Genomic DNA, 16,115 nt, shown 5'->3' with positions numbered 1-16,115 from the left:
TCCAACATAATGTAGTTGGCAGAAAGGCCAGGCGAATTGATATTAAAAAAAATCGCAGACAGGCTATTATGTATAATTATTATCTGGAATATAAAATTTCCATGTCGCAATGTTAGTTGCCATACTCCTCCGAAATGGCTTGACCAATTCTCATGAAATTTTGTGAGCATATTGAGTGGGTCTAAAAATCAGCAAACATCTATTTTTCATACTCCTCAGTTACACTTTTTTTTATTTAAATGGCAAAACAACGTTTGGCGGGTCATCTAGTTATTTATATATGTTTCAATACATTTTAAAACAAATTTAACCAACGTTTACGCTTGTTTTAGCCTAATTTAACCGCTAAATCTACACTTAAAGTTACAACAATATGAAGCTTGCAATTTCTCAAGAGTCGTGATGTTACTCGAGGGCATAGGCAGGTATGCACATGACATCGTGCGTAAAATATTTGTGATTCACGAACATAGCGATTATTATGTACTTACAGTTATTGCAAGCGAGAGGAATTGTGTTTTATGCCCTAGATAGGGATTTAGGTTATAGCGCTTAGAGCCGTAGGTATAGTCCGACAATTTAGTAGAGAGTGTTGGCATGCACGATATATATTATTATTATAGATTATCATTAAAAATTATGTGTGCATACACACACAGAATCATGCCTTTCCATAGGGCTAGGCAGAGATCAGACAACGCCACCCGGTACGATCCTTACAGATTCCTTTTGCCTCCTTTACATCCATACATCTTGTCATAATACTGTGTATTTCAAAAATTAGTTTAACGCATATCATTAAAAAAATTGTAAATTTAACCCATTATTGTCTCATTGCTGGGCAAGGGTCTCCTCCTGTAAGAATGTAGAAGTTAGGCATTGGGTCCACCACGCTGACCAATTGCGGGTTGGGACTCAGCTTACTTTATTTCCATGCGAACGTAGTCGCGGGTCGGAAGCTAGTCTACAATGAAACACAAATAAATATCATCACTTCGTTTTATTGTATCTATATGAATCACAGTCTACAAAATAATAAGTATACATAAAGTTGATCACATTTATTATATTTTACACATTATTATTCGGTTTTTCTTATTATTATTAAAATAACAACATTTATTTTTAAGAAAAAAATATATTAAAAAATAGGCAGACTCGATTTTTAAGGGGGTTTATACACGAGCGGTTGGAACGTTGCGTTCTAACCGCTGGGCGGGCCAGCCGCCTCCGTTTAAAGGCTTCAATACTAAATGGTATAAAAATAAAGTATTTCTAAGCAAAGTACAACAGATATATAAGATAATTATGTATACAGACACTTAGTATATTATGTACTATGTTGCCTCTTTGGCTTAAAGGTAATGTACGGGCTAATACTTCACAGGTTCGAATCCCGGTTTGGGAGACTTAAATTAAGTATGATATGGCGAACTGGTATTATGAAATACTTGGTAAATTTTTTTGGAATATGGAGTTTACATTACAGTTTCGTAAAATTTTAGATACTTTAAATAAATATTTTATTGAATTTTGTCAAAATTACGACCAATATTATATTAAAATGATTCCATTCCGTAAAAAAATACAAAAGTCTTAGTAAAAAATTACTCCATATTATCAGAAAATGTAAAATATTGTACACAATTCCAATAAAATTGTTACTTTATATTAAAATTTGTGGTGAGCAGAAGCCTAAAAACGTATGTAAGCGAGCGTTAGTACGCGCTGTGTGTGGCGGCCCTTAATACAAACTTATAGTAACAGGAACATCCAGTTAAGTATACTCGACGCGTTAGTTTGTCTCTTACGTTTATCCAGCCTGTAACAAACATACAAATATTGTTAGTATACATACAAAAAGTATATTTTTCTTATGTATTTTTAAGCTTTAGATATTGTTTCAGTAGTATTCAAAAATTATAAAAATAAGGTGTAGTGTAATAATAGGACAACATTGGGACAGGAATGGGAATATAGTGGGACAGCAGAGGGACGGTAGTGGGAATGTAACGGTTGATAGTGGTATAGGAATGGGACAGTATTGGGAAAAAATAATGGTTCAGTCAGTCAGTTCAGGATGAAAATGGGATAGAAGTGGTATTATAGTGAACCAGTGGTGGGATAGTAAAACTGCGGGACAGTAGTAGAACGGACAGACTATTGGGAAAGAGAAAGAACAGAAATGGGACAGTAAAAGAACAGCAGTGAGACTTTAGTAAGATCATTTTGGTGGGGCAAAAATGGGTTAAACTTGGTAATTAAAGTTATAGATACTCACTCGTGCAGGATAGACGAAGGTTTTAGCGAGTTGTGATCCGAACACGTTGGTCGCGTAGCAAGTGAACTCGCCCATGTCGCTCCAGCGCAGTGGAGAGATCACTAGCTCGCCTGAACGAAGCACCTGAACAATAAGAAAATTATATTATCATTAGTTATTTTAACAGTGACAAATTCGACGGTTCAAACAGTTTTCGAAGTTATATGTGTATTAGAAAATGATCACTTGCTCTAACGGTGAAGGACAACTTCGTAATGAAACTTTGCATGTCTGAAATTTGTTTAATACATTTATTAAGGGCATGCAAAGTCCCCAACCCACACTTGGTCAGCGTGGTGGACTCAAGGTCTAACCCGTCCCTCGTTTGGGAGGAAGCCCTTGCCTGTTAGTAGGACAGTAATGGGTTAAAAATAACCTATTATGCTGTCTTTAATTCAAGGTGGTGTCTTATTAGCGTTATAAGAAGCATTTAGATAGATTTTTGTAGCTACTTTTATACTTAAAGTAGTGCGCCCAAATGATTTTAACTTCGATACAAAATGATAGTAACTGTAACTTATGATGAAATGGCGCTTTCGTTCAATTGTCTTGGAATTTGATTCCTTTGCCAGGTAAAATATAATTGGACTCCATTTTTTTATAATTTCGAAGACAATATATACGGTAAAATGTGTCTTCAACAACAGTCATTATTATTATAGGTAAACCTACCTTCATTCTTGGGTCTTTCTTGATGGTAACGCCTTTGCTATCCTTCCACGTTATATGAGGTCTAGGGTGGCCCTTAGCCCTGCACGGGAGCACGATACTGTTGCCGATGGTGTCCACGAACATCTCATAAGTGACCAGGATACGAGGTTTTAGTGGGTACAGCTTGGCGCGCTCTGATAACTCCGTGCTGCCATCTGTTGGTGAGTAGCGGAAGTTTTAGTTTAGTGTTTGAGAAATAATTAATTTAATGCCTGAGACTATTTTTATTTGCAATTTTTGTCACAAATCATATCAATAATAATAGGATTTAGCATCGAAACATTTACTGTATGTATATAAATATTTTAATTAGTTAGTTACATAAAACAAGCTCTGCCTAATTTGGAATCAGATGACTGTATGTAAGTTGTATATAGACAATTATTTAAATATAAATACAGCAAAAAAGTATCAATTTTGTTAAGTCCACACATACCTGTATTAACAACAACAGTGGTAGCTCGCATGGTCTTAGACCCTGAGGTCACGAGACACGTGTACACATCCTGGTCAACCGTTCTTGACACTAGGAGGGTGGACACCACCCGCGCGAGAGATGATGGGTTGCTGTCTATCAACTCGGTTGATTCTACATCGTACTGTTGAAAGATAAAGTATTAGGTTAGATTTTGTTTGTTTGTCGTATGGTTAGTGGTCAACCTAGTGTCAAAGTCGCTATGGAATGACCGCGCCATTGGTTGCTTAACCCACAGATCGTTTACCAACGGGTGAGCGCAACTGGCTATGGGCGCCTCAGGTCAGATATTGAAAGTAGCTTTAAATTTTGACAAAATTGGGTTTATGTAAAAGCAAGAAGTCTTTTAATGTGCCACGTTGGTTACGCTATTATGACTTGCAATGGAGATATATTTCATTCACATTTGCCAAAATGTTTAAGTGTAAGAGTACTGAATCTATTCTATCTACAAGATACCTTACAAATCAAATAAATAAAGGTATGTTGTAAGATTGGTGAATAATAAAATACGTAACAATAATTAAAAACTAAATTTAAAATAATGGAAATATGTATTTACCTCATAAACCGGCGCATCATTTTTAAACCAATGTATAGATGGCGCTGGCGCTCCGATCGCGTCACACGTTAGTTCCAGTACTTCGCCGTTAGAGTGCGTGTAAGTGGGGCGCGGTCGTTGCGTGATATTTAGAAATCTACGAGCACCGGACTGTTTTGTTGAGGCCACAGCTGAAATAAATAAAACGAAATAAATATAATATCTTTTAAATTATATTAAACAACTTAAGAAATAGAAAATATACGAAAAATAAATTAGTAGTGTTGCTACTCAATACTAGATGGCGCTAGCCGTAGTCAATCCTAACTGCAACCGTTTGTAATTAATTCAAAATTATTAAATTAAAGCTGAACATTAAAATAACTAAATATAAGTTGTAAAAAATAAACGAAAAAACAATCGAACAGTCAATAACTATCAGTGTTGGCGCCACGTAATTGCCAATAAAGTGCATATGCAATAAATGCATGTTTTAAAATGTAGATTGTTCGAGAATCGATTGGCATGATTGGCGCAATTGGTGCTGCACATTGAGACAATGAGAGGACCACCCGCTCGCCATTGATTGTCGTAAGAGGGTATAAGTAGTAAGGGAATGTGAATCACTGTTGTCCCCATGACAACTAAGCGACAATTACTTTAGGCATTAGCAACTCTTTTACTTACAATAATTTATAAGGTTGTACATTAAACCTAATATGATAGTACTATGTAAAATGTAACAGCTGTTAGCAGACCAAAAACAAATAAATAAACTCTTAAGTATCAAGATGTTTTAGTAACTTGTCTTTATTTAGTTTTATAAATTTTGGGTGAGAGTTTTGCTTAAAGGCTATATTTTTGAAAAATACATGATTCTAGAAAACGAATTTACTATTTCGATAAACCATTTTGATAACGGAAACTCTGGGTTGGATGCTAGTAGAAATTAAATTCGAGAAAAAATATTTTACTTGCATTTAATTTCTCTGAATTTCTAAATGGTCGCAAAATGATCCTGTCTCCGAATCGAGAATCTTACCAGCGCGATTTTCTACAGTCAATTCCGCCGACCAGTAATCATTGCCATTCAAATAACTTGAAGAAATAAGTTCTTGCGAAACGCCCTACTGGCGCTGATATTTTTTTATCAATAGCTACCACTGAATTACATCGGCCACTTTGGTGTCTGATCTTATGTATGTTTGTATGTACTTCGAAACCCAAGTACTTACTAAAGTTTTATGCTAAAAGACTTACCATTATTATCAATAGTGTTGTCTAAATCAGCGATAAGTCTCATATGCCTGTTGACGTTTGCTGAGCGAGAGGAGCCGAGGAGCGCCGCTAGTATCAGGAACAGGTACATCGTTACTGTTGTGTCGAAGAGATTCTTGGTTACAGGTATTCTGAAACAATATGAGAATAACATTAGATACATACTAAAATAAAAATATTAAACCTATTACGGTCCCATTGCTGGACAAGGGTCTCCTCTCAAACGAAGGAGGGGTTAGGCCTTGAGTCCACCGCCAGTGAACTTTACAGTAGAAGCGTTTAAAGTGAAAAATTTGATAACTCTTGTAATATATATGTATATAAGATTTGTAACTGCGTTATCTTTTGAATATTTCTTCGTGAATTTTAATGGCATATAAAACAACACGATTTAGGTCATTTGGCATAAAAAAACGATTTGTCTTAAAATTTGAGTGAGCTTAGTATATAATAGCTTCTGTCGATTTTAAAATGCCGAATTTACTAAGTTTAAAAACTACTTTACTTAACAAGCGGCAACAAAAACCGTTCCTATTCATATTTCTATTCCCATTATTAACCAATCAATGAGTAATCTAAGTTTGGGTTGTCCCACTTTCAACGCAAACAGATTTCCTAGTAACGCCTAAGAATGTGCGGTATGCAGTTTCCTAGAAATTGGGCGAGCAATTTCGGAGTTATTGATACACAAACAAACTAACTGCAACGTAACAAAAAGCGTCCCTCGGTGATTCATACTTTGGAATACGTTAAGAGCCGATAAAGTGTCCCTTTACTGTTTAATGCCTTCCGGCTAGCGACAACTTTTATGTCCCGAATTAGGGTGACATGTACGAATATTGGTCGATATTTTTTATATAATTTTAGTAAGAATACTAAGTTACACGTTTTGTTATACAAAAATAAGTTGTGGTTTTAGCACTGCATAATTCTGCATGTCTATTCGGTCTGAATGATCCGAATTTGGTTTCAAATGGAGCAAATATTGTTTAACATGTAGCTAATAAAAAATATAATTGTTATTGTATCTGCTTGTAAACTGTTAGTGGGTCAACAAAAGAAGCTTGAAGTCTAGTCTCTGAAGGTCTTCCAATTAATAAATAAATAAATAAAGTCTTGAAAGACGAAAGGAAGTAAAGATTATTTTACATTATTCTGAAAAAGGCACGATTTTTCAAAAAATCTTGCCTTTCTCTGCGGTTCTATTAACAATTATTTAAAAGCTTTTTTGAATTTCGGTAATATCGAATGTTTTTAAATTGCGAGACGCGAACGGTGCAACACACCCTATTCTTTATCACAATCTGCACGTGTTGGGAACGGAAGTAAAAACTCTTATAGTTAAGATAAACGCAAGATTTTAACTTGTTCAGACTTGTCGTAAAATACGACAGATTATGTGTTGCAGCTTTTTGTATGTATGTATGTTTGTATGAGAATGTAAATTGTTACTAAATGTGGGGGAATATTTAGTTATCTCTGATATAACTTATTAAAAGTAGTGACTGAGGGTAGATTCTTAATTTATAGTTTTAGTTTAGGTCAGAATGGTCCCATAATCAAGTCTGTTTTTCGTAGTAAGGTAATTATGTTTAACTTTTTTTTTTAATACAATTTTAAACACTAAAAACTGAACTTTTACAAACATGCAAACAACGGACACAAAGTACAACCAGGCCCGAAACAATTATTTGTGGATCGCACAAATAATTGTTCCGCGTGGGAATCGAACCAACTAAACATCGAACGATGTGTGTTCGCATAGTGGTATAAGAGTTGAGTTTTCGTGGTTTCGGAGAGTACGTTAATAGCTGGTCAAAGGTCGTCAGCTTTAACAATTAAGGCAAAACCTAAAAAAATTATATAAATTTAACCTATTGATGTCCTACTGCTAGGCAAGAGTCTCCTCCCTTAATGAGGGAGGGGTTAGGCCTTGAGTAACTTTACTCATGTAGAGCATTATATTCGTATGCAATTTTCAAAACATCTAAAATTTCATTGCTGTGTTTTTTCCACCAAAGAAATCTCAACTGACCATTGAGAATTTAAGCAAACAGACTTCAATAAACTGCCGCCGTTTTTCACCGAAATGTCTAATACATATTGAATATTTCGTAAACATTTTAAATACATTACAATGTAATTTCAATAATTTATTCTGAAGCAACTCTGCTTGTATGCGTCAGAGCCTATCCCTTGAATAACGGACTTTTCATGACCCAATTGCCACTTCCGATCAGTCAATAGGGTTGACTAACAATCTATTTCTTTTTCTATAGTTAGTACAAAGTGAGGTTTTCGAAGTTCGGCTGACCTATTAAAATGAATGAACAAAAAATGATTCATTTAATTTCAAGCAATGCTTAGTGTATTATAAATGCGAAAGCTTGTGAGTTTGTATGTATGTACGGATGTTTGTTATTCTTTCACGCAAATAGTACTGTACCGATTACGATGAAATTTGGTATATAGGTAGCTGAAGACCCAGAATAGCACATAGGCTATTATCCCGAATTTCCCGAGGGATCGGGATTTACACGGGAAGGGTTTTCCAAGCGGACGAAGTCGCGGACGGCCTCTAGACTATCATATTTTTATTAATTTAAATTTACAAACCCTAGTTCACTAGCCAAGTATCTACAAATTAATTATTATCTCATTCATAAAATATGTGACTAAAACACCTAAATGAGTCATAATTATTATGTAATTTACTATTAACACATGTGCTTATCTTACAAACGTGACGTTTAGTTCGTAGTTAATTGATTTTTTATATAAAATTCTTAAGAATAAACGATTTTTATTGTGTGATAAGAATGTGTAGATAGAGTTTGGCTTTAGTAATTATCTATTTTATGAATGGGTTTTTTTTCGGCCGGTGTTTAAGGTTTCGCAATTGAATTAATATTTGCGAAAATTTTGGATTAAGTATATTAATAATGTCCACTATTATATGTTTCAAAGTGTATTAAAATTTGTATATCCGCTTTTTTACGTGAAAAACTTATTTGGATTTGGATATTCGGAAGTTTGTAAGTACGGATGGATGAATGTTTGTTTCTTGTTCAGTGAGAAAAAACTGCTGGACTGATTTTAATGATTTTTTACACTAATTGCTTAAAACCTAATACATAGGATACTTTTCGCTCCGGGTAATTTTATGTGGAAGACGTTGCGGGCAGAAGATAGTAGTTTAGAATCCGGAAAAAAGACACGGTGTTTTTTTTCGTGGATTCTGATACAAGCTATAGTAGTTGAATCAATATACACTGACTGATGGACAACGCACAGCCGAAACTTTTGAGTGAAAAAGTTTAAATTTGGTATGAAGATTTCTTAGCAAGTGTAGAGGAGCACTAAGAGAGGATTTCTGGAAATAATAATATTAAAATAACATGACTTCTTTGCCTGTATGTATCGCTTTTACAATATTGTCTGTGATACTGAGACGCTGACGGGCGCGGCAGATTTTTCTATGTAATACGCAACTGACTAGGGTAGACCGATTCAACGTAGGAGCAGAGAAGCCTTAAAGATGGAACTATATTAGATTTTTTTAACCTACTCTCCCTCTGCTGGGCGAGGGTCTCCTCCTGAACGAGTGGTTAGGACTTCACGCTAGCCAAGTGCGGGTTGGTTTTTGCTTGCCCTCAATTAGAGTTTAAGAGCTTAACACAAGATATTCATGTAACAGGAAATAAATCAACATTTTCCTTAATTTTATCGAAACTGGATCCATATATTACGATATTTGAAAGTATTGACGCATTTTTTTATTAATGACGTCAATCAGGGTAATTCCCGAAACGATATTTTATCTGTTTTTTAACAATAGTTTTCATTATCTGTAATCGATGGGGAAATTTTAAATTTCTATTTTGATAAGTATTACGTCACAGTTTTATGAATTTTCATGTAAGTGTGATATTACCGATATTATGTGAAATATAATAATAACACGTCTTTAGGGTTATTTGTTCAGTTCACTTTGTAGACCAATATAATCGATATGAATGAGAGATTCTTATTCTTTTTAACATACTATTATCTACTGAAACGGCTGAAATAGTACTATTATCCTCATTATCTCTGTACCCAATCTACACTGTGCTGGCGTGATAGAATCAAGACTGCATTCCATCTTGTAAGCGCTGAAAATGTATAAATGCGAAGCTTTTGATCCATTCATGCCGAAAAACCAAGATTTTTTTACAATTTTAATTGAGGCGTTTAGTGACAATCACTTCTAATCTATATACCGCATCGGGCAACTTAGCTTCGAAGAGCACTTAAACCGCGGGTCCTGCGTTTGACCACTCACTGTGCCGGTAATCCGTCCTACCGGACTATGAGAATGAAGTAATAGAGAGTATGCATTTTAAACAAAACACTGCATTGGTTTCAATGAAACTGGCCCTATCCGAATAACGGGTAGAAGGAAATTATAAGTGAGCAATTTATTGATGTTTAATAATAAAATTTCCCAACCCGCACTTGGCCAGCGTGGTGGACTCAAGACCTAACCCCTCCCTCATTATAGGAGGAGACTCTTGCCCAGCAGTGGGACATTAATGGGTTAAATTTATTTTATTTAATAAAAAAAAATTATGAAAACTATCGGTTATCACAATTAACTTTTAAACTGTATTTAAAAAACCCTGCTTCAACTGGGAATCCAATTTCACATCATTTTGACAAAGATTATCTGAAGCTAAATGTACATTACATTACTATGTAGGTCCATTTAGTCATTTAATATTAATCCTAGGTTTCCTAGTAACAGAGCTAGGTCACATCTCAATTATAAATGGCGTGATAGCCATTCATCTGTTCACTGAACATGAAACGCGAAACTATCAACATAATTATTTATATACCTATACATACGACTTTAAAGAACCCATATATTTTTACTTAAGAAAATTGCTTGAAATGTAAAAAAAATGGCTTTGGAATTGAAAAGCATGTTGAATGTTTCAAAATTTGTTTTATAATTCGTTTTGTATATTTTTTACCCGACTTAATAAAATGAGGAGGTTCAGTTCGTCTGCTTTTTTAAACTTTGTTACCTTATCTTTTATAAATATTTACAAACTTTTATGATACTTTTTACATAAAATTATGTGACGATTCCATGCTATTTTGATGGAATATATTTTTTTGATTCCTGGTACATTTTTTTTGACTTTTGCTCAAAAGTCGGTCTCTTATGTTAGGACTATCTTGTAAAAAAAAGGTACTTATGGCCGAAACATGCGTAAGGGATCATCATATCATAATTTTAGAATTTACTCCTCTTTTTATCTTTAATTTACTCCCTATCTTAATCAATATTTAGTTAAGTTTTAGAATCAAAATAATAGAAGCGAGCCTATAGACACTTTTGGGCAAAATTCAAACCTTCTTGCTGTGAGTATTGCAAACTATGAAAGCTATGAAATCACTGAAATTTGGTAGTTCAAAGCATTTTTGCAAAATGATAAAGTTGCAATATCAAAAGAAAGAGTTGAAAATGTTATGATTGTGTAATCACATAAGCCTTTTTATAAGTAAAGAACCGATGAGTTAGCAGCGCATGCGTCTTCTTCAATTATAATGTTTTTTTTTAATCTTCCCGTATAAGTCCGGTATTTCAAATGACAATAGAATTATTTTTTAAATCTAAATGATTACTAGTTTTAGCCTGCGTTTTATTCCGCGAGAATAGATTTGTTCAGGGTAAAAGTATCTTACGTTTTAATCCAGGTTATAAATTATCTGTATGCTAAGTTTCATAAAAATCAGTTCAGTAGTTTTGACGTGATTTAGTTACAAACATCCATGCTCATAAAATTTCGCATTCATAACTATACCATTTCTTATATTAGTAGAAATTAAGGCCTATAAAATACGCTATGTTTTCTGTAAAGAAACCTACCTTTCAGTCTGAAAAGTCAATGACCTCTATAACGTTTCTTTTCGCAATATTTCTGCGACATTAAGTTTGCATTTATTTAAAAAGAAATGAATAATTTTATAGACCCATAATAGTAAATTATAATTATAAAATTGCCGTAGGAAGTAGTGAAACTAACTATTTCTATTGAGTTAACTATTAATTTAATATTCAATATTAATAGGCGATAACTGGTATTTGAATTTTCTAATGCAATTATAAAAATGTCATTTCCTGGGAAAATTATTTTAAATGATGTTTGTATAATGTTTCTATCAAAGAATGTCCGTTCAAATAGCTGTTTTATCTTTTCAATCTATGCGCGTGATTATGCGTGTATTTAACTATCTTAACTATTTAATTGATTTCTAGTACCAATACTTAGTTTTACTTCTTTGAAATAATCTTTAAAATGACAGTGATAAAAAATACTATGTGATGATTAACAAAAAAATATTTCATTCGTAAAAAATAGGACAAAAATCGAAAATATAAATTAAATATTTTCTACAATATGCCTTTGGAAAATAAAAAAATAAATAACACACAGTAAAAAAGTTATAGAAAAGAAAAACAAAATAAAAAAAAAATACCTGTCAAAAACTTCCCGCCGAAAGATCCGTCAAAGATTCACTTTGAAAAAGAAATAAAAAAAAAACACGAACACAACTCAAAAAAAGAATGTGAGTGAAAAAAAAATCAATTCTAATTTTGGATCACTAAATGCCTGTGGCACGGGCAGGGGTGAACTGACTGCGTTTCTCACAAGTAACAGTTGAAATGACCGAGTGAATGAGATATTCCTTCATTTATACTCCACCTCGGACGCGCAATTGAATTTGATCTTTTTTTATTTATTCTACTTTAGTTTTCATATTAGATAAATGTACTTGTTAGGTTCAAAATTAAGTAAAAATATACATGCATAGTAAAATGAACGACTAAAATTTTTTTTTTTACTTTTAAATTGTGACATTTCCCATAGATTTTTTTTTTAATTAGTATAAAGTTTTTTCCTAAATATAGGTCACGTATTCAGCCAGTCGAATTAATGTATCGATTTATCAATGAATATGTTATTTAAAGCGAAATGTTTTATAAAATATTCGTGAATATTAATTAACGTAAATACAGTGATGGTGTAAGTTATTTTTAGAACAATTAATTCAAGAAATTAATGATAATTAACGTGATATGTAAAACGAAATATGTGGAATGCAAGTTTCTGCGTATTTTTAGTTTACGTCGGTTAATCGGTTTTTTGTATTGTAATTTACCTAATATTAAGTTGGGTTTTTTATTACTTTTTATTCAAATATTGTTTTTATGATTAAATGATTATTTACTCATGATTTGGCACATAAAAAAGTTAGTCATAGAAAAAAAAACTTAAAAACATTTATGGTAGATTATCTTTGTGAACCCGTTTTATTTTTTATTGCCTATTGTCGAGACAAATTTTTGAAATTAATTTGAGAAGTAAACTATGAAAAACCCATTCTTTGAATGGTCACGAGACTTTTTAATTGATAATTATTTTACTTACATAGCAAATATGTAACGTTTTATGAATAAATTAAACGATAACACGTTAGTATGAAACGACTAAATTTGTCATAATAATTATGTGTAAAATAATTTTATTGTGATTTTTGAAGCCTATTTTAGAGGCTTTTGACAGCATTGATTTGTATTTTGATTTATCAGTAAAACGTCCAGGCTTAAAATATATTGCTTTGATATTCTTATTGAAAAAAGTTTTGTTAGTCTCTAGCTAGGCCTGTATAAAGGTACGATTCCAATGATTCTACGCGTTATTTTAAAACAGTTGTATTTACTTCGTCCTGTTTGTATTTGCATATATTTTGTTTTTGACTTGTATGCATTTTGTACATAAGTGGTATACATATGTAGGTATATTAAAAAACAATAGTTCGATTTTCGTTTTTTTTGACAAAACATGTTTCCTTCTTTTTCATAAAAGTTATCTATAGTCAGCCTTTAATATTCGTAATTGAAAACAGCCGTTAATCTTTTAAAATGCTCTGCGTCATTATATTTTATGGCGCCATAATTAACTGTCACTTTGGAAGTCCGCCATTTTGGTCCTACGTGCTTCGAGCTGCGTTTGCGCCGATAGTTTTAATGTATTAGAAATTAGTGTACTTACACCAAATTATATAATATAATATTATGATAAATGTTATAGTGTGTGTGCTTTGTCTCTTGTAAAACAGTTAAACCAATTTGGATAAAATGTGAGAAGGTAATAGATTGTATCCTTAAAAATGAGTTAGCGAAATTTGATCCCATTTGTACAAAAATAAACACAGGTAGAGTCATATGCACCAGTTAATATAATAATTATTTAAAATATATTCATTTTACGCCATTATTTATATTAATTACTATTTAATTCAGTAGTAGAAAAGTTAAACGCAACAAACACCGTTAGTTCTTGGTTGAATACGTATCTATACGCACGTAGACACGCACAGATTTACGCATGTATCCTTTGTGGTCGAAATACCCAAACGTCAAAATACGTGATATGTATTAAATTACATAGTATCATGACTTTTAAAGAAACTACAAGATCATGCGGGCTGTATTTGCGTATCTCAGCCCCATAGGAGATGATTAAAAAAACATATATCTACTTGGTCCACCGTTTTCAACTATTTTAAGCAAATAGCTTCAATTGTTCAGCCGTAAAACGTAAAAGACAGACTTTTGTACATATATATTTTCATTTCATATTAATTTTTAAAGTATATAATGCTTTAAAAACGTGTTTCGAAAAATATGCCTGTGTGTGTGCTTTGCTAATCTTAAGTTTCATGAGTTTTTATTTTTATTTTGCGTGAAGGAGTAATCCGTACAAATACAAAACTTAACGTGCTTTTATAACACTACCTAATAGATAAATAGTTTAATAAGATATTAATAAGTAGGTATAAGTAAATGTACCCCTAAAAAATTGCAACATCCGAAACGGGTAACTGTTAAAACTATTATATTGTAACAATATGTACACAGTTTTTATGATGCAATAAACATACATATGTCTATGTCTATGTCAACATTTTTCATATTTGCATCGTATTAACAGGAATTTCATACCTCTGCTGTATCAAAAACTATTAAATAATCAAAGAATGCATGTTTAATGCGCGAAAATATTTGTTTAACGATAAATGATAGAGAATAAATTCGCATAGCTGATTGGACGCGGCAAACAAACTGTATTCATTTACTTGCATTGCATTCCTATATAAATTAAACTGTGGAATGTGGAAAGAATCACTGCATATTATAAAATAAAATCTAAAAGTCTGTTTGTACGATTAATACAAACTACTGAACGTATTCTGATTCGGTTGGCGGATTATTTCTAAGATCTATACTAATTATAAATAATTACGGTTCATGAAATACAGCCTGGTGACAGACAGACAGCGAAGTCCCAGTAATAAGATCCTATTTTTACCCTTTGTGTACGGAACCCTAAAAAGAGTATTTCCCTGTCATTTCGATTGTTGCGTCATTTTCATATTCCATTAGAGCCGAAGTAAAAATACAGTTTTATTTTTCTCCTTCCAGCTTTAAAGAGGCTCTACAGAACTCTCAAGCATGCAAGGTTTCGTCATGTTTTCCTTCACCGTTAAAGCATTTGATGAATATTTTCTCTGACAATTTCAAAAAGTCTAGGGCCTCCAGCCAACCAGCTAGCTTTTTACAAATTTTTGAATAATATTTGACTAATGCCTCTAGCGGGTGCCTTTAGAACTAATTTAGAATTACATTTTAATAGTCAAACGCTTGCGACTGTAGAAAATCGCGCTACTGATATTATATAACTGCTCATCATCTAACATCCTAAGCGTGAGGCTTAAGTCTTGTCTTGAAGGTTCGCAGACAATGTCCTTGGCGTGCTGGCCATCTGTCAGACTTATTCTAGAATGTGTGATTTACATGTTTCATGGTAATGTGCCGTATCGAGGTCGGAACACTACAGAAACGCACGGGTATTAGAGACCAGTAGGTGTCCGGACATACTTGCTACATTTATATAAAACTGAAAGATTGTACGAATGTTGAAAAATCCTAAATATATACAGTCAACCTGGGTAACTTTGAATCATTTGGGTAACATTGAACGTAGGAATTTGATAAAAGTTTGCAAAACTAAAATAAAATTAATAATTGTGTTGATTTCATATGAAAAAATAATCGAAATTAGTTCGAATTCCCACGTTCAATGTTACCAAAATGATTCAAAATTACCCAAATTGACCTTAATACATACATAATATCACGTCTGTTATACCCAAAGATTTAGACAGCGGAATATTATCGATCGGCGCATGACGGTTGATCGATTGGTGTGGTAGCTTAAATTGGTATACGGAAATCGGTCGACTAACCAATCGATGTCGTGAATTCGCTATGTCAGTCCCATGTAATAGGGGGCGAGCCTATTGTAATAAATGGGAAACGACGTTACCAAACGAAAAAACTACTTTACGGATTTTAATGAAATTTGATAAATGATAATGATAGATTCTTTTTACCCCGGGAAATCTTTCCACGCGGGTAAAAGCTAGTAAATAATAAAACCCTTATCCCGTTAGTATCAAAGTACAAAATTACACAATTTCATTAATAATGACAAATTAAAGCAAATATTTGAAGCACGTGACGTTTATTTAATTGTTAAGCAACTGTGACGTCACTATATACAATACTACATGTGTACAAACATACAATAATACTATAGTATGTATACGTATGACGATTATAGTCAATTATTGGTATACGCATTATTTGAACAAAATATTTATGTGATTTA

General features: G+C 32.9%; 2 protein-coding genes across 13 annotated transcripts in view; one reads left to right on the top strand and one right to left on the bottom strand.

Annotated features, from left to right (window-relative positions):
- LOC142984127 (neural/ectodermal development factor IMP-L2-like) overlaps positions 1 to 16,115 on the top strand; it is a 153,791-nt gene that overhangs the window by 20,771 nt on the left and 116,905 nt on the right. The window lies entirely within an intron of this gene.
- The window catches only part of LOC142984126 (neural/ectodermal development factor IMP-L2-like), a 128,282-nt gene continuing 113,152 nt past the window's right edge, over positions 986 to 16,115 (bottom strand). For 10 of the 11 annotated variants that reach the window (XM_076131516.1, XM_076131519.1, XM_076131515.1 and 7 more), the window contains 6 exons: positions 5,308 to 5,456; positions 4,069 to 4,238; positions 3,468 to 3,630; positions 2,993 to 3,186; positions 2,282 to 2,404; positions 986 to 1,822 (listed from right to left, as the gene is read on the bottom strand). In XM_076131516.1, the coding sequence (XP_075987631.1) occupies positions 1,814 to 1,822; positions 2,282 to 2,404; positions 2,993 to 3,186; positions 3,468 to 3,630; positions 4,069 to 4,238; positions 5,308 to 5,456 (808 nt within the window). In that variant the 3' untranslated portion in view covers positions 986 to 1,813. Of the gene's footprint in view, positions 1,823 to 2,281; positions 2,405 to 2,992; positions 3,187 to 3,467; positions 3,631 to 4,068; positions 4,239 to 5,307; positions 5,457 to 11,856; positions 12,046 to 16,115 lie in introns of those variants that run through there. The other variant, XM_076131521.1, reaches the window with a different exon arrangement.

Source organism: Anticarsia gemmatalis, chromosome 26 (genome assembly GCF_050436995.1).
Source record: "Anticarsia gemmatalis isolate Benzon Research Colony breed Stoneville strain chromosome 26, ilAntGemm2 primary, whole genome shotgun sequence".
In the NCBI taxonomy this organism is placed as follows: domain Eukaryota; kingdom Metazoa; phylum Arthropoda; class Insecta; order Lepidoptera; family Erebidae; genus Anticarsia; species Anticarsia gemmatalis.
The sequence above is the reverse complement of the archived record's forward strand: the minus strand, read 5'-3'. Positions and strand labels throughout refer to the sequence as shown.